Source organism: Branchiostoma belcheri, unplaced genomic scaffold (genome assembly GCF_001625305.1).
Source record: "Branchiostoma belcheri isolate BF01 breed outbred unplaced genomic scaffold, Haploidv18h27 scaffold45, whole genome shotgun sequence".
In the NCBI taxonomy this organism is placed as follows: domain Eukaryota; kingdom Metazoa; phylum Chordata; class Leptocardii; order Amphioxiformes; family Branchiostomatidae; genus Branchiostoma; species Branchiostoma belcheri.
Window position 1 is genome coordinate 1,854,329 of NW_017804076.1, and position 23,020 is coordinate 1,877,348.

A 23,020-nucleotide genomic window follows, 5' to 3' on the forward strand; every position below is an offset into this window, starting at 1 on the left:
TGATGATATGAAAAAAATTTATTTTTAAGATCAGTCACTACAATAAGGCAGCAGACATATCAAACATAGCTAAACTAACATATAAAAATATCTTTATTCTAGTGTTATACCATAGTAAAAAGTCACTTTTTTACCTACTATTATTTCGAAACTAATTTCTAGACTACTACATTTCAGTCTTGTTGGGCAAATTTATAAACATGCTAGCCTGGGTGCCATCCTTCGTAGTGGCCACCGCATTCCTATTATGACTACCACGGCCAACGACAATAGGGTCACGGTGGTAACTACGGAGGATGGCACCCAGACTATACCCCCTCCCCTAACTTTATACAACATAACATTGCTACTTTAGATATTGTACCACTATGGGAGTTGTTACAACTCACTAACTAATGACATGCAGGCAAAACTAGCAATAAAATGAATACTAGTAAGTGAATGTTCTATGAGAATTTAAAGTCTAACAATATGCATATTCACATACAGCAAAAGTAGTAACCGAAACATAACTAATGCTCATATGTACACCTAGCAGACTGAACTGCCTGCCACAGATCTTCCCCTTCGAAAGATTCTTGAAGTTACACCAAGGACTGAACCGCATGCATGCAATTAATCTCCACCAGACTCTTTTGCAGATTTCAGTTAATCAGCTGACTAAACTGAACTGCCTACTGTACTCCACTTTAAGGTCTTAGCAAGTGTGACTTAGGAGGTGCTTTTTTAGATGATTAAGCCGACGAAACTTCTTGTTACATTCGTTACAATTGTAGGTCTTCTCAGCGGTGAGTACGTATGTGTTTCTTCAAGTTACTAATGTCACTGAATGATTTGCTACACTCCTCACACGTGTAGGGCTTCTCCCCGGTATGATGACGTATGTGCCTCTTCAACGATTCCATTTGACTGAACTGCCTGCTGCACTCCTCACACGTGTATGGTTTCTCTCCTGTGTGAGTCCGCAAGTGCGTCTTCAAATTAGAAAGGCTATTGAATGATGTGCCGCACTCCTCACATGTGTAGGGTTTCTCCCCGGTGTGAGTGCGCATGTGTGTCTTCAAGTTACAAAGCTCACTGAATGATTTGCTGCACTCCTCACACGTGTAGGGCTTCTCCCCGGTGTGAGTACGCATGTGTCTCTCTAAATCCTTCTTTCGTCTGAACTCCCTGCTGCACTCCTCACACATGTAGGGTTTCTCTCCGGTATGAGTGCGCATGTGTGTCTTCAAGTTACAAAGAACACTGAACGATTTGCTGCACTCCTCACACGTGTAGGGTTTCTCCCCGGTGTGAGTCCGCATGTGTTGCTTCAACTTACAAAGCTCACTGAATGATTGGCTACACTCCTCACACCTGTAGGGCTTCTCCCCAGTGTGAGTACGCATGTGTATCTCTAAATCCTTCTTTTGTCTGAACTGTCTGCTACACTCCTCACACGTGTAGGGTCTCTCCCCGGTATGAGTGCGCATGTGTGTCTTCAGGTTACAAAGGACACTGAACGATTTGCTGCACTCCTCACACGTGTAGGGTTTCTCCCCTGTATGAGTGCGCATGTGAAGCTTTAAACCATGCTTCCTGCTGAATTGCCTGCCGCACTCCTCACACTGAAACTTCGAGGGTCTGTCGTCTCTTAGAGCCTGCATGTTTCCCTTCAAATCACTCTTCTTGTCAAGCTCTCTAGGCCTGTTGCAATCCTCTTCTGCAAGACCGTTGTTGACCGTTGTTGAGCTGTTGTCTGTAGGCTCTAAGGTCGCAAAAGCCACCTCTGCCACTGAAAGATGAATGAAACACAAATAAGCCACATTGTATCCTAAAATAGCCGTTGTCAGGGAAAATTATTCATAAACCTCGTGCATTGGACTGTTAAAAAAAAATAACTGTAGAGGGGGTGGGGTTGCAAGAGGCTGGATTGGAGGGAGGCCCTGGGAGGGTTTGCCAAAATTTGGACCAGGGTTTGAGCAACATCTGGATTGCAACTAGCTTATAGGGTAGGACCCCAATGTTCATTTTTGACCTCTTTCACCCCTCCATTTTACATTTCTTTTTTGAACAGCACTAGCCCAGTGTAAGTCAAGTTACATTGTTCAATCGATGCCATTTCTTTTAACGGTATGTAAATGTAAAAAACTTGACTCGTACCCGTATACAAACACAAAAATGCTCAATTCCCATCAATGGACCATTCTTTGTGATTAGATACCTGGGACCGTGATGCACATAATTTGTTCATTAGTCTCCACCAGACCCCTTTGCAGGCTGAATAAACAGCCCTAAAATTAATGTAGCTGGTCAAGGGGAGTTTATAGCAGGCCATTAATTTTCAGGCCGATTTCTACTGTTTATTCAGCCTGCGATCCACTCGACTATAAATATCTTGAATTGTCCTGAATGCCGTCCGTACCCTCGTGTACCCGTTCCCTTTGTTAAAACTTGTGTGGTTCGACATATTTGTTCTGCATGGGCACTTTGTTGACTAGTGGTAGCCTGGTTACCAAACCTATTATAGCTCCCGAGTCCTACATCCTCTCCGCAAGGATGTAAGACTCGGGAGCTATAATAGGTTTGGTAACCAGGCTAGACTAGTGGGGCTTTTCACTTGCAAATTGTCATGTAATTTGTTGAAAGCCCAATTTGTTTTAGCATGGAGTTAAAAAGATAACCTCTTTGGTTTTAGCGACCATCTTCGCTTCTCACTGTTGAATTTTCATGAATTCTATCAGACAGCTTTGTGCCGGAAAAGTGTGTTTTTCCGTTCTGTAGTGGGGTTGTGTGGCGTAGCGGCAGAGCTGGGCGATGATAGTAACTATTAGTGAACCGTCCCCAACCCTCATCCGAGTAACAGGAGTTGGGCGATGATGGAAACCAGATGTGAAGCAACGCGGTTTTGAGGCCAACCTCGTTGGGCCAACAAAGGGGATCGTGGTATCCGTGTCCACCTATATTTTGTAAATATTACCCCCCAAAACCACATTTCTCTACATCAACAGCTACAAAAAAATTGCCCAAAACTCTACTTTTTTGTGACATTGTACTTTGATTATACCAGTCGAGCATGATCAAAGATCATTCACCCCTATTCACACCCTTCTGATATGTTTGACACAAGTTGACACAACATGTGAACCCCTCACGACAATCCACGTTTTGTCTCCTAATTCTCTACTTTTCCATTCATAAACTACTCGGTACAAGGATTCGTTAGTAGATCTTACCTTGCGTGCAATTTGTGAATAAAACTGCCGAAAACAGGAGCACACTTCGAGAAATGTGGACGAAACCTCTGCACAACGATCGCAGCGCGCGCCTTTCCCCAACAGGAAATAGCTGATGACGACCCGGAAGTAGTACTAGTAGTATCGAAGTTGGAGGTCACGTACCTGATTACCGCTTGAGAATCTGAAGATAGGCGTTCAACGACTACAGGCATTCTACTAGGCATTTTCATTATAAATCCATTATAAATGTGGCCAATCCCCCACAGTAGACGGCACCTATTCTAATGCAATTTACTGTCAGCGAAATTTCATCTAGATTTTCTTTTTACTCCCGAATCCACAGACCTTGATTGAAGACCACTGTTTTTGATTGATGACCACTTTTTTAGAGTCGAACAATTTTATTTCGTAACACATCGACTTTCATGAATAATGGTATCAAATCGATGAGATACAGATCTACATGTATTAGTATTACACCTACATATACATGTACCTACATAAGGAATATATTCGTGTCAACTATACCATAATTAACCATCTATTAACAACGAAGAGTGACTCTTAAATTAACAAAATTCTATCAGTTTTACATAGCTATCAAAAACTACTTTATGGTTTATTAATCAAGTTATTTGATAAGCTGGCACTAAACTTTACTTTACTTTGGTCGAGCTCCCGCTGGCACTAAAAGGGGCTAATGAAAATCAAAAAGATATTCATACTAGTAAAATATACATAATACACTAGTCTAATCATACCATACATTCAATTATACCATGTATTAAGGGCAACGTTTTCCGCTATATACATATATTAGTGACTTTTTTTACAAATGTTGACAATGAGTTTTACATTGTCGGACCTGGTGAACACCATATGTATAAAAATTAAAAAAAAACGTCACAATCCATATCAGTTATTTTGAATATTCCTCCACTGTTTGTAGATCTCCTCTTTAGGGGTTCCCCACCACAATTCGATGAATTTCCAGACACTTCCTGCTGTGAACATGAGGTATTCTGTATTCTCAGGATGGAGGCTGGCGGTGTAGTGCCCCAACACGTATGACTGCAAGGCCCTGGCAGCAACACAGTAGTACAACACATCCCACTCTGCAGGCGTCAGGGCACGGACACTTTCATATCCTGTGGAACAAAACATGACAAGATGTATGTAGTTTCAGAGTACTCAACCTGTTTCAAAGTCCTTCATAATACAATGCACAAAATGCAATATGTAATATTTTGAAACTAGTCTCACTAGTCTTAGTCTTTCTCTCTCTTTTCTGTGTATTGAAGGTTGAGTATAATTACCCTCCATGTAAATGGGGGGTATTGTTTTTACTCCGTTTCATGTTTGGTCTGATATCTGAAGATCGGTGAGAAGGAACTGTATGATATTTGGCAGATTGATGGATGGGGCCTTGGAGATTGTTTAGGTTGACTTTGAGCCCCTGGTGATTGACCTTGGTACTGCAGTTTAATTTTTTTATTCTATTGTTGTCGCGTTATGGACTGTTTGTGCGATATTAAGGTAGCATGTTGTTGTTATTACCATGGTTTAGTGGTTTAAATTTGGGTCCCCTAGCTGTTTGCGTTTGATATTTACAAAATGTTTAACGTTGGACTTTTTGTGTTGAATGTTTGGAAAATCTGGTGGATGGTTTGGTATGATATTTGGTATGCGGGTAGTTGTTGAGTCTCTTTGTGTTTTGGAGTGCATTAGCAGGTTGTCGTATATTTGTATTGCTTAATTTAAAAGGATTTTCACATTTTCACCCCTATTTCATAATAGGATGGTCTGTTTGACCCCAAACTTTGGACGGAGTGTTTTTGTTTATACCTCCAGCTGGCAGGTCAGGCCCAGGCATCCAATCTATTTTTACCCTAGACAGAGTCTGCAGAAAATATCGTGTGGTTGTGTTTGGGTCACTGAATGGGGTTTGAATTTGTTTATGTGTGCTTGAGAGGTCATTGACCTCACCTCAATATGGTTGGTTGGTTGGTTGTCTGTTAGTGCTGTTAATGATAGTTTATTGATCCAAAGTAGGGTCTGTGATGTACATGTTTAGTCAGTTGTTCAAATTTGTGTCTGCAGATGGTGGGTAATTTGAAGGTGAAATTTTGTGTATCATTGAAATTCCTGAGGCTGTTGATGTCAGGACGGAGGTAATAAATCTTGTTTGTCTGGTCTGCAGGTCATTTGCCTGTCTGGTCACTGACCTACATGAGGCAAATGACCTGCAGGCCATCAAAGTAAACAAACCATGGTAACAAGACACAACGCTTGCACATGACAGCTTGATAAATATAGGAGGGCCTGCATGCCCTTTTTCGTTAACCGTTATGGGCTATTTTGATTTACCGTTAATCGTTGCCGGCCCGCTCTAATTTAACGTTAAGCGTTATCGGTATATTCATCATGAAGCGTTATTGGTCGTTTTAATTCAACGTAAAACCTTATTTGTCATCCTAAATTCAGCGTTAAGTGTTAATGAATAATTCTTCGTTACGCCTAATTTTGCCTTTCTAAGTGCAGGAAAATGCGTCATTGAAAGTTAAAAATACCAAATTTCCCGGGGGAGAATACCCCTGGACCCCCCTACACTGCTCGCGCCTTCTGCGCTCGGTCCCTTCGGCTCTAGCCAGCACTAGTTTTCCGTAGATTACCGGAAGTTTGCGGAGAGTTACAGAATTTTTTAACGAATCCGTCAACCTTGACAGACAAAATTAACAAAAATCTTGAGTAAAAATATGAAAACATCAGAAGGACCGACAAACACTCTCAACACCATGATTTGTCTCTCAAAATGCGGGAAACTGCGTTTCTGAAGGCTTAGAAATCCTAAATTTCCCGGGGGAACATCCCCCGGACCCCCTCAGATTGCGAGCGCTTTCGGCGCCCCCCTCTCAAAATCCATGATAAAACTGGGCGAACGGAAAAAAGTCAAGCTGGGTAGAGCCCTGGCCGACGTCGACTCGGACTCTCCTTTATTTGTGGACGCACTCGGGGACCACGGCAGGTGGGAAACACAGGGAACACATACCTTTAATGCGTTCTTCACAGATTACATGTAAGGTATACGAAATTTTGTCAGTGATCACCTTTTCTCACAAAGCGAGATACCAAATCCAGTGCAGCTCGAAAAAAAGCCTGTCAATTTACCGTTAAGCGTTGCAGACCGTCCTGAATTTACCGTTAAGCGTTATCGGCCCTGCTGAATTTACCGTTAACCATTGCCAGGACCCCCCCATGCAGACCCCCATATAGGCAACCCCTTCCAATACAAAGTGCCACCACAAATCATTCTGCTGATAAAAACAAAGTTTGACTCATAATATCTCTATTGAAATACACCAAAAGATTGCAAAATAACAAGCTATTTCATGGAGGGATGATGTCTACGACTTCTCCTTGTTTGGGAGTTTAATCACTCTGCAGTGGATGTGGGTCAGGGTAATCCTTTATTGTACAAGCCTGACGTGTAGCTTACTAACCTGCTACAAGTTGTCCCCCGAATGAGAAAGGATCCTTTAATACTACTGACATGAAGTACATCAGGGCGATGGCAAGGTCAAATATGTAGGGGTCAACGATGATGCCACCATAGTCCAGAAGCCCACAAACTCTGTACTCACTGGGGGTTACAGGATCCTCCTCTACCAGGACATTCTGCTCATTGAAATCTCCATGCATCACTCCTGGAGAGATATCCACAACCGTAAACAATGTCATTACATGGTATGGTGGCCTTTCAATTAAATAGAGATGTCATCTTAGACCACATCACCTCACCTTGTAGTGAAGAAGTGCAATAGGAGCATGGCCCAAGTAAGCAGGGTGGGAAATCACTTCTGCCGAAGCACAGGATAGAACTCACTCAAGCCCTGGTACTGACACATCTAGACTACTACAACTCAGTGTGGGCCAGCACAACTGCAAAGAACATGAAGTGGCTGCAAGTGATACAGAACAGAGCAGCCAGGCTCAACCCGGGAAGCGACAGGTACACAAGCAAGGACAGGATGCTAAAGAAGCTGGGATGGCTACCAGTGAAAGACCACCAGAAAGGAATGAGAACTTTCAGTAGCATAATAAAGGAAAAACAACCCATATCATTATATAAGAATATCACAATGCAGTCACATGGGTACCATACCACAACATCAGACTCACAGACCATCCGCCGCCCTAAACCTCAAACAAATGCACAGAAAAGGACATTTTTGTATAGGATGGCCAGTGCCTGGAATGAAATGAAGTGGTGATGATGTATATACTAGTAGCCTTTTTCTAAGCTGTGTTAACATGTTGTAATTGTTGCCAATGTATTTATGTTTTGTAAATGTGTCATGTGTGTCTTGAAGGACCACAGGAAGAATAGCTACAATACATTTTTTGTAAGCTAAGTGTGGATCCCATTAAAGTCAAGTCAAACACATTAAAGAGTCCATATTAGTACTCATCCCTAAGATTCAGAATCATCCCTATTTGAGAGGGTCAAACCTAGAAAGAAAATAAGCAAACAAACTTTCTTTCTACTTACCTTGTTGAAGGTCATCCATGCGTGGCAGCACTTTTTCTCTGAAAGCTTGAATGATCTCTCTGATTATGTCTACATGAGGGTCCTCTTTCAGGCAGTGCAGGTGCTTCTCAAGGCTAGGGACATATCTTAGGCTCCACACAAAGTCTGGTCTGTGCAAGGCTGGATGAGAAAAATCCTGGTGGAAAGAAATGAACCAAACTGGAATTGTAGTTAGAAATCAACTTTTACAATGCAAGTTGAAGGAAGGGGAAATTCAACTGTCTTGTGATGAAATTGATAAATGCAAAGTATAATGAATGTTCACGATGACTCAAAAATGAGATGTATACTTTTATACTTATATCATTTTTAGATCAAAGAAACAAAAACACTCTGTGAGACATACAGTATCTCTCAGACCACAATATTCATTATACTAGAGCAGCATGTGCATTACACGCCACTTTTGCAAGGTGTTTAGCCACCTACAGCAATAGGTGAACTTACCCTCAAGGCTTTCTGTACTTTGGCTAGAAAAGCACCAGCCTCGTAGGCTAAGTGGTGAGTGACTGGAACATTGTGGTATACGGTCCCAGGGAGGTATGTCAGAAGGCGAACAATGTTGTGAGAATAGCTAACTGTACCACAAAGGAGAAGGCCAAAATCAAGAGACTGATCACAGATGTTCATACTGTCATCAGGCCTAGTTGTAAAATCGGAACCAACTTTGATTTGCTAAGAAAATTAAAGCAAAACTACTAACTTATGGATACAAAAATCACATTTCCACACATTAAATCACATTACACTGCACTTTCTTGCAACTGTTGTGTTTGGCAATGTTTATTTTTGTTGGTACATGTACATGTGTACATTTTGATATAATATCTAATATTTGAGTAATCAAAGAAAGGATGTACACTATAAATCTTTTGGGGTTACGTTCAAACGTATAATAGTGTACCATTTTCGTTCTTCAGTAGTTGTTCCAGGCTCATGTCTCTACCCTGGAGGTTTGGCACGACTCTGGGCACTGGGAATCCTCTGTCTGCTAGGAATGCCATCATCTTGTTCTGTGCCTCTATCAGATCTAGGACATCAGCAAATACAACATAAGAAGAAAAAAGAATTTTATACAAGTGGCATAAAGTATTTAACAGGGACAAAAGAGAGAAATATCATGGAGTTTATTCAAGACTGGTTCTAGACTAGAACCCCACATTTCACTGCACATTTGAGGTAGGCAGCACCCATCTTCAAAATCATTTTGCCGTCCAAACACAGATAAGTGGTACGTGTTGAACTTTAAATTTCACGAAACCTTTCCCAAGTACAGCTTACTACAACAAGTCTTTTAAGATTAACAATACAAGTCTTTTCATAATTAAAATTATGAATGTAGTAAGATGCTAGACACAAGAACATTATACAGCGTGACCAAAGATGAATGTATACGCAGGGTTATTATTGCCCAATCATGAATGGCATCACTAAATTTACTATAGTAATGCATTTCACACGTTGGTGATAAATATTAGTAATCCTTTAATTAAAGTCCAGTATCCTTTACTCTGACTGAGTCTGAGTCATCCTGTATATTAGGGAACAATTCAACATGCAATACTTGGACCACAACAGTAGGCTTAGTGCATAATCTACTGAAGGTGTTTTCTGTCCTTCATAATCTCTTCTAGCTTAGTTAGATCTTGTACATAACTAGCCTGACAAAATTGCATTAAATTAGCCCCAGCCAGTGAAAGATTGTGTAAACACAGGCTAGTACATGTACCTGACCAGTCTGAGAAACTTACCCTCATTTTTCGACTCGGTGCCATTCGTAACCTTCAACGTGTACCCATGAGCCCATGGGGCAGGGCCATCAACTGTCACATAGAAGTTCATGTCATAATAGCTGTCCAGTGGCTTTACAGACTTGACCTTGAGCCCATAGAGTCTCTCCACCAGCTGTCCTGCCTGCTCCTCGGTCAGGTGAGGTTTCTCCAGAATCTCTTCAGCTTTCTCAGACTGGGCCATGCTGATGCCTGTAGTAAATGAATGATCATGATATGAAAAAAAAATCCTCAAATTCTCATTTCTTCCCTCCTGGGCCATGTATACTATACATTCTATCACTCGGGCATAAACAAAGATCAATCACCCCCATGCACACCCTTGTGATATGTTATCACAACATGTGAAACCCTCATGACAACATAACAGCCACGTTTTGTCTCCTAATTCTCAACTCTCGCCATTCATAAACTTCTTGGTGCAATAATTCGTAAACAGATCTTACCTTGCATACAATCTGTGGGTAAAATAGCCGAAAACAGGACCGTGTCCTTCGAGAAATGTGGAGAAACCTCTGCACAACTACTAGTACTTAGTATCACAACGCGCGTCAACAGTAAGTAGCTGATGACGACCCGGAAGTAGTAGTATCAAAGTTGCGAAGTTCGAAGAGGTCACCTACCTGATTATCGCTTGAGAATCTGAAGATATGCGTTCAACGACTAGTCGACTACATGCCATTCAACCAGTGTGTCCCTATTACAGGAACCAAGCGTTGTCCGGTACGTTATGGAATAAAATTGAGCCCTGTATTTCATTATAAACCTCTTGTAAATGTGGCGACTCGACCACACCAGACGAAACCAATTCTAATGCAATTTTTTTGTTTGTGAAATTTGATCTACATTTTCTTTTTTTTACTCACGGATCCACAGACCTCGATTGATGACCACGTTTTCTTTCTGTCGAACGACTTTATTTCGTAACATTTCGACTTTCATAAACAACAGTATCAAATCACATACAGATCTATCACCTACAGATGGAGTCTATTTATATGAAAACATCACAGGAAGGCCATGTATATATAACTATTCCCAGGCTGTGCCTAAGCCCTACAATTTCTATAAAAAGTAACATGATGCAGGTCCTATATGAACAACCCTACCATCAAACTATCAAACAATCAACAAAGAAGGGTAACGAAACGATGTGCGATACTAAAGATAGAACAAAACAAGTGCTTACTCTCTAATTAAACTAGTGCTTACTCTTAGTCAACGAGTGTTAACTCGACATTTAACATATTTCGGATAGTTGGACCCAATAATGATTGCTACAAGTAATTTGCTAAACTTCCGGAATAGGGGTCACTGACTAACGCCTCACACTTAACAATATAAGAATAACAAAAAAGTCCCAAGAGTAAATCTGAAGAATAGTGTACCAAATCAGGTGACAGCGAGGTGTGCAAATCAGTGTACACTATATTTGAATTACATGGCAATGTGTGTAGCCGTAGGACGTCTATGAACGATCCAAAGAAATGCACAAATCATGATTGTCTGTGTCTAAGTTGCGTGCAAGCTTAAAATTTCTTGTGTGTAGTCATTGACACACAGTCACAACCTACAGAGGTAACAAACCAGACATTGTCCGTTGTCATTTTCTGTGAAAGAGTTATGACAGATAACTCAGTTTCGTGTGAAACTTTAGACGACCCATCAATGTAGAGAATGCACTGAACGTACACTCCTTTATGATTGCTTTCCAGTGTGGGTGCGCATGTGCATCTTCAGTGTTCTACGACTTCCGAATTGCTTCCTACACTCCTCACACCTGTAGGGTTTCTCTCCAGTGTGAGTGCGCATGTGAGTCTTTATATGACCCAGCAGGCTGAACTGCCTGCTACACTCCTCACATCTGTAGGGTTTCTCTCCTGTGTGAGTGCGTCTGTGGGTCTTTAAACTACCCAGATGACTGAACTGCCTGCCGCACTCCTCACATCTGTAGGGTTTCTCTCCAGTGTGAGTGCGCATGTGAGTCTTCAGATTACTCAGCAGTCTGAACTGCCTGCTACACTCCTCACATCTGTAGGGTTTCTCTCCTGTGTGAGTGCGCATGTGTCTCTTCAGAGTACTTGGATCACAGAACTGCCTGCTACACTCCTCACACCTGTAGGGTTTCTCCCCCGTGTGAGTGTGCATGTGGTTCTTTAGACTACACAGTTGACTGAACTGCCTGCTGCACTCCTCACACTTGTAGGGTTTCTCCCCTGTGTGAGTACGTATGTGTTTCTTCAGAGTACTTGGATCATAGAACTGCCTGCTACACTCCTCACACCTGTAGGGTTTCTCTCCTGTGTGAGTGCGTCTGTGGGTCTTTAAACTACCCAGCTGGCTAAACTGCCTGCTACACTCCTCACACTTGTGGGGTTTCTCCCCCGTGTGAGTCCGTATGTGTATCTTCAGAGTACTTGGATCACAGAACTGCCTGTTGCACTTCACACACCTGTAGGGTTTCTCTCCGGTGTGAGTCCGCATGTGAGTCTTCAGACTACCCAGCCGACTGAACTGCCTGCTGCACTCCTCACATCTGTAGGGTTTCTCCCCCATGTGGGTAAGTATGTGGTTCTTTAGACTACCCAGCCGACTGAACTGCCTGCTGCACTCCTCACACCTGTAGGGCTTCTCACCTGTGTGAGTCCGCATGTGAGTATTCAGACTACCCTGCCGACTGAACTGCCTTCTGCACTCCTCACATCTGTAGGGTTTCTCATCCATGTGAGTGCGCATGTGTCTCTTCAGAGAACGACAGCTCCCAAACTCCTCACACGTTGCAGGACTCCTTGTAAACTTCCCATCTTGACCAGCACTGTCAGTGCCATGGCATCTGCCAGCTGTTGCCATGGTAACCTCTGCAACATGGAAAATACCAGTAACCGTAAATAACAGGCCTATGCAAACAATTTCTATTACAACATCTACTTGGAGATGAATCTGGGCTCGTGAACTGGATGATCCCCAAATATCTCTTAGTCATGCTACATTGCACTTGCCCCATCTGCGTGGATGCCCCTCCTCCCCACATTTATGTTTCTACAACTTGATTAGAATAATATACAGTAACACTGTACATAACAGTAACAGTATTAAGGATCAAGAACGTGTACATGTGCACATGTTTCACTTTGCTTAAGATTGGTGATTGGCTGATTCTGAGGACTTATCCAGTCGTTTGATTCTGTACTGAGTGACTAGCCTCTACCAGGCTTGAGGGCACGGCTGGAATTATAGTAGAAATCGGCCCGAAATAGAGAGATAACACGCCGAGGGAGTTTAGCCATCCAGTTTACAGTTTGCCGGCCCACAACACTGGATTATTTATATCGATAATTATCACTAGCTTTGCTAAATTATCTTGAAAATAAGGAACAGAGACTCTCGAATATGCGTTTTGATGCAACGCGTAATTTGACCTTTGGCCTGAAGAAGCCGCCGGTCTGCCGGACGCGCCCCACCGCGCGTAAATTAATTTACGGCTTAAATGATCTGAACTCCGAAGCTACTGTCTTTGTACAGAAAACGAGTGGATTAGTTTTATTGCCTTTGAACATAGCGATATTCCACAGGCTTGTGGGCCGGCAAACTGTAAACTGGATGGCTAAACTCCCTCGGCGTGTTATCTCTCTATTTCGGGCCGATTTCTACTATAATTCCAGCCGTGCCCTCAAGCCTGGTAGAGGCTACTGAGTGACTGCCAATAGAATCCGGAGGAAATTGTATTATTCACTTCGTATGACTTTACAGAGCTTCATATCCTTGACCCTTCTTACCTATTCGCTTATGACCTCCATCAAAAGCGCCCGCAGGAAAATTTGAATACTAGTAGCCATGAATATTTAAAACAAAGAAAGGCTAAACAAATTTAAATAAGACTTTCTCATTGAAATTCAACTGCAAGACCAACACCGATGGCTAATACTAGGTAAACAAGCATCGCAATCTGCAATGAAAACAAACGGAACAGACAATGGCGACTGGCCGGATCGCCACGACCGGATCGCCACCGTCACTCAGCAACTTCTATATTTCACTCACTTGTGTAATTGTAATTCATTCGAATGTGATTCGTTAATTTCAAATTTCATGAATTTTAATTCTAAATGTTCCCCGCGTGGGCATATTTCGAACCCTGATACTAGCGCATCGCATGCACAGAATCCAGCACCAGTTTACTAAAAGTAACTATTAGTGAACTGTCCTGTAACAGGAGCTGGGAACGGTCCCTAACCCCCATCCGAGTAACAGGAGCTGGGCAATTGAAAACAGATGTGAAGGTACGTACGCGTAGTACTGAAGCCAACCTCAATTTGGGCTAACAAAGGGGTTCGCGGTATCCGCACCCTCCTACGCTACATTTTGTTCACATTACAAAAAAGATCCACATCTACAGTTACACAAAATCGTCATCAACTCCACTTTTTGTAAATGTTTAACTGGTTTTATTTACATATTTCTGTCATTCAACCACTCGTACATGATCAAAAATGATTCATCCCCCATGAACACCCTTCTGATAAGTTTACACAACGTGTGAACACCTCTTGGCCACGTTTTATCTTCTAATTCTCTACTCTCACCATTCATAATCTTCTTTCGTGCAAGATTTCGTGAACAGATCTTACCTTGCGTGTAATCTGTGAGTAAAACAGCCGAAAACAGCAGCAAACTTCGAGAAATGTGGACGAAACCTCTGCACAACGATCGCAGCGCGCGCCCTTTCCCCAACAGGAAGTAGCTGATGACGACCCGGAAGTAGTACTAGTTGTATCGAAGTTGGAGGTCACGCACCTGATTGCCGCCTGAGAATCTGAAGATATGTGTTAAACGACTACAGGAATTCAACCAGTCTGTCCCTATAAGAGGGCCTGCATGGGCGGGGGGTGATTACGAATTACGCAAAATTTTCGTCCCCAATTTAGAATTAATTCCGTTGAAGTGTCAGAGCTGATTATGACTTTACGCTTCGCGGCTAACGTACTACAGTATTACGGATTACGTTGATTTTGGGGGAAGCTGCCCTCGGATTACAAAGATTACGCCTTACGAAAAAGGGCATGCTGGCCCCCCTATAACAGGGCTTTGCCCGGTGCATTAGAATGTCCACCATTGAGTCCCCATTTGTGTTTCACTATTAAATGATGGGCGATATCAACAAAGCAGCGTTCTTCTATTAATTCCATCACAGATGCTGGTCGATAGCAAGATCTACAGTTACACACTAACGCCTCACGAAATAAGAATAAAAAAAGTCCCAATAGTAAATCTAAAGAATATACCAAATCAAGTGACAGCGAGGTGTGCAAATCAGTGTACACTATATAGTTGAATTACATGGCAATGAGTGTGCCGTAGGACTATAAATGATCAAAAAATGCACAAATCATGATTGTCTGTGTCTAAGTTACGTGCAAGCTTAACGCTAAACTACTTATTATAACTTACTTCTTGTGTAAGGTTGCACCATCATACGTTCACGCTGTTTAACGCTTTTCAATACAGCGTGGCTTGGCGTCGACGTTGGATTAATCAAGAAAAGCAGGTGTCAACAACGTCGAAAAAGGTGTTAACCGACGTTGGATTAATTAAGAAAAAAGAAGTGTTACTGACGTTCGCGGGGCATTGTCGCGTCACCAATCATCATCAATAGAGACGGTCCTCCTTTGTGGCTTGAAACAGACAACTTGGGACAACTTGGAAAGGCATATATACATAAGGTGGCCTTCCGTCAGCCTGGCGTTCAGTTCATAGCAACAGCCATGGCGAACGCTTTCCCCTGTGTTGTGTGCAAGAAAACCGTTAGAGCAAGACAGGAGGCCCTGCAGTGTGACAGCTGTAACAGGTGGCAGCATCGGACTTGTCAAAGAGGTAAGTTGTTTCTAGAATTGTTGGGAAAATTGTTCGGAACAATGCTCAAATAGATCTAGAGATAGGCACAAAGTCCCTTGGCTCAAAATCCCTTAATTTTATGGATGGTTTCTTATGGACGGCATCTGCGCGCGCATGGATTTTTGTCAATTTGTAAAACAAAATTGACAATACATTTGTACTGTAAATCGTAGAACGCAGCTGCAAGACGAAAACGACGCCCCCAAAAAATGTCAAACTTTTTTATTTACGCTTGCATCAATTTTGATGCAATATCAGCTACCTGGTCTATTTCTTCCGCTGGTTTTGCCGGCTTGTATTGTACCACACAATGGCACACAAAAATCATGTAGTGACTGTAAATAGCATGTACACTTATCTTCCTATCATTTTATATGCTCTGTTTCAGAAATCACCAGAGATTTCTACCGACAACTCGTGAACGAGACGGCAGAGCTGGGGTTCTGGCAATGTCAGGACTGCCGCCCAATGGAGGGCGAGCCAAACCTGCCTTCTACGGCAGAGCTGCTCTCTCCACCCGCAGACGAGAACACCCTCATGTCCGATCAGCCCGACATCACCTTCACCAGTGGTCCACCCTTCTTGACGCCAACCCCGCCACCTCCGATGGTGTACAACGAGACGTTGGAGGAATCCATTGAATTCGAAGATTCAACGTCGTCGGAGATGGAACTCGACGACCAGCCGGTGCCCCGCACGTACGAAGTGATCGAGGGTGCAACGAAGAGCGGGCAGTCGGAACTTGTCGACAACCTAGGCTACAGGTTCACCGTCCAGCATAGACTACCCGGAACCGTGTACTGGCAGTGCGCCGTAAGACCGAAGGGAGCACCCTGCAAGGCCAGAGTGAAGGAGCACGGTGGCGTGTTCGTAGAAGGCCCCCACGAGCACAATCACGGACCTGACGTCGGCGCCGCCACAGCAGCCCAAATCGCGGCTCGGGTGAAGAAAGTTGCCAGTAGGCTAAGTTTGAGCATTCATGAATGCTAGTATACAAAATAGGCTCAGACAAACTAATAAACCCAACTTTCTTATTCGAATTCGACTGCATGGCCGACGACAAATAGGCAGGACATTGTATGTGATCCCGCTTAACAAACTTTGTAATCTGTAAAATGAAAACAAACATGACAACTGGCCGGGTCACCTCCGCCAAATGGGACTCAGTAAATGGCAAATTCTAGCAAGGGCATTTCTTTTATATCTCTATATATAATGTCATTTTTATATGATTTCTTGTTGCCTGAGGCCAACGATATGATGAAACCTGCAGATGTATATATCTTGAGAACGACTGAAACTTGCATCTGGTTTACTGTATATGAGACATTGAGTAAACACGCAGATTAAAAGAATTGCAAAGTAAATGTTAATGTTGCGTGCCCTTTTTTTCTAATTACTGACTGTGCGAAACCCAGCTTTTTCAACGTTATCCTTGAATGTTTGGTCAACGTTGCATCAGAATCTTTAAATTGCCTGTTGCAGACTCTATCTTTTCCAACAGGTCATGTGTAAACTATAGACCGGAAGCCATCTTTAATACACCAAAAACATTACGAATACGTTCTACGTATGTACGAGTGTATATGTATGCCAAAGTGTTTACGCACAATATATCAGGGGTTTGCACAGGCGCAGTGCGTTCTGCCGACGAGCTCTAAAATCACCACCATACTAGTGTCACGTGACGTGACACCGACTTGTTTACCTGGTTTTCAAAATAGGTCGCCATTCCTGCCATTCATACGTACGGGGTCGCGTCCTTGAACTGATCTCGCCGTGTAACACAAAGCACGGATTACACACATTCGAACGAACATCAGAACCAGCAGTTCTAGATCTATCAAACATGGCGACCGTAGGGACCAGTCTGGTGTTCCGACAGTTGTTTGAGAAGGAGAGCAGTACCTACACGTACCTGCTGGCCGATAAGGTAACGTATACTAGTACGTTCTGTAACGTATACTAGCTAGTACGTACTGTTCCTAGATACAAGCAAGCAACGTGTCTTAAAAATCACAGGGTTTGTGAGATAAGATACGTGATAAAGCGATGTGCACCGGTGACCATAATAATAGGCGTACCATTCTTTTGTTGTAGGATTTTAAGCAAGGCTATGTCTATGACAAAATTCGTACCGACAACAAGTGTCTATGACAACCTTTTTCGTCACAAGACTCGTCTTTTGTACTATGAAAACCTTAAGCTTACCCGACACTACCTACTAATCGCGGTCGCACACCAAAATTACTGTAAGACCAAGGTCCTTAGTAGGACAAATGCGACCAAGGAGGTTAGAAATCTTAAATGTACTACCAAGCGAATTGCAGTATAGACCAGTTACCATTCTCCACAGGTTGACTTAGGTCTTTCCAGTCCATTCCTACCTCCTACTAAGCATATGGGCCTATCCTGATATGTGAGATCTTTCCAGCCTAGCCTTTCTTATTCACTATTGCCGACCCTTGAATCAACCTGAAGTGCCCTAATGGACCTGGGCGGGCGTGCAGTACTCTTAACACCGTAAACATACCGACAAGCCTACGATAGTCTGGCTTTAACCAGGGTACGTAATACTAGTAAAGAGGAGGGGTCGTTCTATTGTTTACCTATGATGTGTGCATAATTTTTAGGTCAAGCACTTGTCTTGAAATGTCTTACATCGTGCGCTGTCCATTTGAATTCATTCACGAGATCGTAATTTAGAACGATGCGACAAGAACATTTGGGTAAAATTTAATGACAACCGTGGATGAACTGTTTTATAGCAAGTGTGTGTCTATATGCGGCCATATTGGTATTTACATGGATAGCATTTGTTTTGTACAAGCTCTATCTGCACAGTTAGTAATTGCTTGCAACAAGATAAATCGTCTATTCACACGCACACATAACCCTCCAACTAAACCTATTATTGTCACTGGTCTGAACTTCTCTTAAGTATACTTGACGACTGGCTGACGTGACAAAATGCCACCTGTTAGTGGCTCTTCTTAAAACAAAACGTACATATCTAACGGCCGATCTGTTTACTCTTGATGCTGTTTATGCCCTCTTCTACCGCTATAACCCATATGGGCATATCGCCGTAAATGGAGAAAAAGTTCCCTGTCCTATTTTTAGAGTCTTCAATCATAATTAGGGTTGACAAGGAATGTGTGTGTGGGGGGGGGGGGCAATTAAGACAATGATAACACATACTATAGGTACCATATTGGGTGTGTGTGTGTGTCCATAAATACGTTGAAAGAAGAATTATGGAAAAGCACCTACATATGCCTACATATTCCCTCCCTTTTTTTCAGTACTGCCCTTAATTGTATGCATATATAAATAAAATCAGTATGTAGTCACTATATACTAATTTCTTTATATAAGTCATTCTTTCTGGCCCCTTTCATAACATTTGACCTCGTAGTGTTTCTAATCAGATTCACCACTTACAAGTGATCATAGTACTAGTATCTGGGTGTGAATACATACAAATGTTGCTTTTGTTGGAAGTCTAAACGTAATACCGATTTTCAGATGAAAGGCTGCGTTGTAGATACGTGTAGAAAGGCAAAGTGAAGCAGCTGTTCTTGCCTCTTCCTCACTTAAGCACAGGGGTGTTCAGTTCCACTGTGTCTTTCATCCAAATATCGGCAGGTGGTCTCTTTGTTAACCCTCAAACTACCGTAGGTTTTTTGCAACGAATCTTACCGTATAGGGTCAAAACTGACCCACAATGTTTTTGCACGAATATAGTTTTTGTGACTATTAATAGAAATCTCAGAGGCAGCCATGAAAGATTATACACCAGCAACTTTCTGACCATTTTCTTTGCAAATGAGAGATATAAAAACCGCGATGTTCTAAGTTTGATTAGTCGAGTACCTTCAATGCATGAAATCTTATCGTAAGTAAACGTACCCGCTAGAAAAGAATCGGAACATTTAAGCATGCTTTAAGGTGCGTAAATAATGAGTTTTGTTCAGTGATAGCATTGACCAGCACCTCCATTGACTGATGGTCGGCATTGCACTTGCAATTGGTGGTACTCATACTTACTCATCAATCGGTAGACTGTTCTTTGCATTGATTGGTTGTTCGTTAATTGATTGACACATTCTCGAACAATATCCCAGGTCCGCACGACTCCCGGTCACACCAACGGCTGTGTGACGTACGTCCTGATGGACGAGTCCATCCGCATGGCCTTCACGGGGGACACACTCTTGGTACGCGGCTGCGGACGAACCGACTTCCAAGAGGGGGACCCGGCCACACTGTACGACTCCGTGTGGGGAAAAATCTTCACCCTCCCCGAGGACACTCTGCTGTTTCCCGCGCACGACTACAAGGGGCAAACCGTGACTACAGTCGGGGAGGAAAAACGACATAACCCCAGACTCACACAAACCAAAGAAAAATTCGTTGAGATTATGAATAACTTGGGTCTAGCGTATCCCAAACAAATTGACAGGGCAGTACCTGCTAACTTGTTGTGTGGGCTACATGACTAAAAATTACCGAAAATCACCTACTAAAACTGTGTACTTTATTATGTCACGTTCAATCTGTTCTCATTGTCGGTACATGTATATTGTAAAAATCTGTAGTGGCTTCTTTCAGAAGTTTATTTCAAAATACCGTGAGTATCACACTGTAGATTTGCTTACATCGTTGTGGGTCGTCGCTTCTGTCTGTACATTAACATTAACATTAACCCTTTTACTCTTTTTGAATGCACATCGTACATGTGTTGTGTCGTGATGCTGGCAAAGTGGTGGTTAGTGCAGGTGGTGTGATACCGAATACATCCGTTAGGCGGCGCTCTGAATAGACCGTGCTGTGCTGCTAGTCTTTCCGTTGGTCGCAGGAGGGCAGTAGTGACGGATAGCATGTATCATGCAGTTAAGAATGTGTAGATGGAATTATGTCTATGTATGTACATGAATTCAACAGTAAATTGTGTGATTTCTATTACTACCGTAACATTACGCCATGAATCTTTTGCGAAAACTATTGCAAGAATGACGAAATTTATCCATGATTTTTTGCTGATTTTGGTTCCTTATGCTCTTTCCTATCACTAGTTGTATATAGCTCACAAGGCTAACGCTATTAATGTCAATCACATTAAAGTCATTAAATTGAATGCCGACTTTCTGTCCTTCCTATATGTGTAAATATTACTAATACCAAATAAATTTGCATTGGCGAACAGTAAGGAGTGGGATGGGCATATTAAATCTGTGTTTCTTTGTTACAGTAGCTGTAGATAAACATTAAGTTATATGAAGTTGTTTTTTACTACCAAGAGGTAAAGAAAAGGATATGGTTACTTGAAGAGTCCTCGTAGTCGAAGAAATTCAGGTTGAGTTTTGCGGCAAGACGTTTCCCAAATTTTACCAGTTTCTGAAAAACATCAAAAACTTGAATAACACACTCCGGTATATACAGAACGAATTCTGGGTAAGCAATGCAGATATTGGTTTTAATTTTAAGGCATGAATTTTAGATATGTAAAGCGCAAAATTTCCTTGACTTGTATACTAACCTCTTTGTTCTTTGTTGCTCTGCATAAATCCTGTCCTTCAATTTTGTATCCCCGAATGACCAGCTTGTAATATATACAACTGCCTGAAATAAAAGGACATAGAGTAATGGAGCATATATAATCTGTGAAGGAGGACTGTATGCATAAATATTCATAAATAATTGCTGTAATTGTAACATAAACTGTACTATAGTGCCATAAGTACATCGACCGGATATTACATGTAGTACCGCATTTTCATGAATAATAGCGTAACCCGGTACCTATGTTCTGTAACGACAGGGGTACTGATACCTAGGTACTGTCATAGCGCCTGCAGTACATCCAGATTTAGACCGGATTTTAGTACCACGTTTTCTTATCAGGAATAAGTAATAGCGTATTAAACCGCCGTGGTTACTATGTTCTGTTCAGACAAGCCTACTGATACCTAGGTACTTATTGTCATAGCGCCTGCAGTACATCCGGATTTAGACCGGATATTAGTACCACGTTTTCCTATCATGAGTAATAGCATAACCGCGGTGGTACCTGTACTCTGTCCCGCCAGGCGGAGGTACACGTTGTGGTAGTGACCGTGGTACAGCAGCTCATCGCCCTTGTACCACAGGTACTCCAGAGACTCCGAGTTCAGCACGAGTTTCCGGGGCTGACGGAAACACCCGATCAGGTACAGGCACGTGACCAGGGAGCTCAGCGTCACCAGGAAAAAATACTCCTGAAATTGAAAAAAAAAAATCAATTTTGGTTGTTGCACCCAAAGCAGCTTCAGAACAGCAAAACAAAAAAAAATATTCTGGAGGAGGAAATATGTCTTGTATATTGATATTTACTGCAATTTTGTAGCACATTTTCGTTATTATTTCATACTTGAAGTGTTTGAAACAGTCCGGAAACATGCTAAGTAAGGAGTTACTAAATACTATTTGAAAGACAATATCGTATCTTAAGAGGGGTAAAACTGAGGTAAGACTTACGTCAAAGTATCCGAAGATGAAGTACCATGAGCAGACCGTCACCAGACCGAAGATGGCCGTCAGGTACCCGAACTGAAGTCTCCAGTCCCTGATCTCAACGGCGAAGTCTTTGGAACAACAAAAAGGCAAGATATATAGTATTACATGGACAGTAGTTCAAGATCAAATGTTTGTATAGACAATTTGACTTTATAGCACAAAACTGTGGAACTGTTTGACACAGTAGTTGTAATACATTTTACAATTTTGTCGACGTTCGGCAAGGATAAAGAGACGTGGTTCGTGTGATAGCTTTTTCTCACAAAATAGCAGAATTTTGTGCTACACATCCACAGCAGTTGCAAGAACTAAAAAGAAATTCGCCGGAAAAAGCTTGTCTTACCCTACACATTGACTGAACAAATACATGGAATGCCACCGAGTGATGTCCTACTTACTGCAAGGCCTTGGACTGTAAACTCAATAAATGACTATGAGTGAGTGAGTGAGTGAGTGAGTGAGTGAGTGAGTGAGTGAGTGAGTGAGTGAGTGAGTGAGTGAGTGAGTGAGTGAGTGAGTGAGTGAGTGAGTGAGTGAGTGAGTGAGTGAGTGAGTGAGTGAGTGAGTGAGTGAGAGGGAAGGAGGGAGGGAACAGCATACAAGGGAAGACAGCCGACTCACTGTTAGGAGAAACCTCCCTGAAAGGGTACGTCGGGTTTTTCGTCAGTCGTTTCTTTAGGAAATCCTCGGGGCGGTCCCAGATGTTCAGGTTCCACGTCACCCAGATTCCAACGATTTCCTTCATGTTAACTTCATGCCGTACTATTTCCTGTGTGCGACAAAGTTTTGTAATTCCGTAAACAAGAAAACAAAAGAGTACGTGTTCTAGAACACTAGTATCACGTAGAATACATGTATACACCCAAACAGTATACTAAATATTCCAGAATGGATACTGCTTGTGAAACCTAGCGCTGTAGTTTCTTGTGTATCCCATAGACGCAATAATTTCAACAAAGAAACATTGATGAGAA

At 42.3% G+C, this 23,020-nt stretch overlaps 3 protein-coding genes and 1 pseudogene across 6 annotated transcripts; 1 reads left to right on the top strand and 3 right to left on the bottom strand.

Annotated features, from left to right (window-relative positions):
* Window positions 1–559: 559 nt before the first annotated feature.
* LOC109478827 lies at window positions 560–14,336 on the bottom strand (annotated as a pseudogene).
* LOC109478825 (hydroxylysine kinase-like) lies at window positions 3,707–10,268 on the bottom strand. 4 transcript variants are annotated; one of them, XM_019780644.1, is made up of 7 exons: window positions 10,043–10,192; window positions 9,558–9,788; window positions 8,753–8,836; window positions 8,254–8,384; window positions 7,768–7,942; window positions 6,719–6,922; window positions 3,707–4,366 (listed from the first exon to the last, which is right to left on the bottom strand). In XM_019780644.1, exons 1-7 carry the CDS (start codon window positions 10,047–10,049, stop codon window positions 4,134–4,136), a joined length of 1,065 nt encoding a protein of 354 aa, XP_019636203.1. In that variant the 5' UTR covers window positions 10,050–10,192; the 3' UTR covers window positions 3,707–4,133. The 4 variants fall into 4 exon arrangements, with proteins under 4 accessions (XP_019636203.1, XP_019636202.1, XP_019636201.1 ...); XM_019780643.1 differs by lacking the exon at window positions 10,043–10,192 and adding an exon at window positions 10,220–10,268 and having other exon boundaries at window positions 3,708–4,366; window positions 8,711–8,836; XM_019780642.1 differs by having other exon boundaries at window positions 3,708–4,366; window positions 8,711–8,836.
* A 2,906-nt stretch (window positions 14,337–17,242) lies between the features above and the next one.
* Window positions 17,243–20,017, top strand: LOC109478675 (persulfide dioxygenase ETHE1 homolog, mitochondrial-like). Its single transcript, XM_019780340.1, is given in 2 exon segments — window positions 17,243–17,448; window positions 19,607–20,017. Coding segments are annotated over 2 exon segments (522 nt in total). The 5' UTR covers window positions 17,243–17,337.
* LOC109478850 (transmembrane protein 249-like) lies at window positions 20,012–22,998 on the bottom strand. Its single transcript, XM_019780667.1, has 6 exons — window positions 22,668–22,998; window positions 22,008–22,114; window positions 21,562–21,748; window positions 21,031–21,113; window positions 20,810–20,888; window positions 20,012–20,373 (listed from the first exon to the last, which is right to left on the bottom strand). Exons 1-6 carry the CDS (start codon window positions 22,789–22,791, stop codon window positions 20,294–20,296), a joined length of 660 nt encoding a protein of 219 aa, XP_019636226.1. The 5' UTR covers window positions 22,792–22,998; the 3' UTR covers window positions 20,012–20,293.
* Window positions 22,999–23,020: the final 22 nt, after the last annotated feature.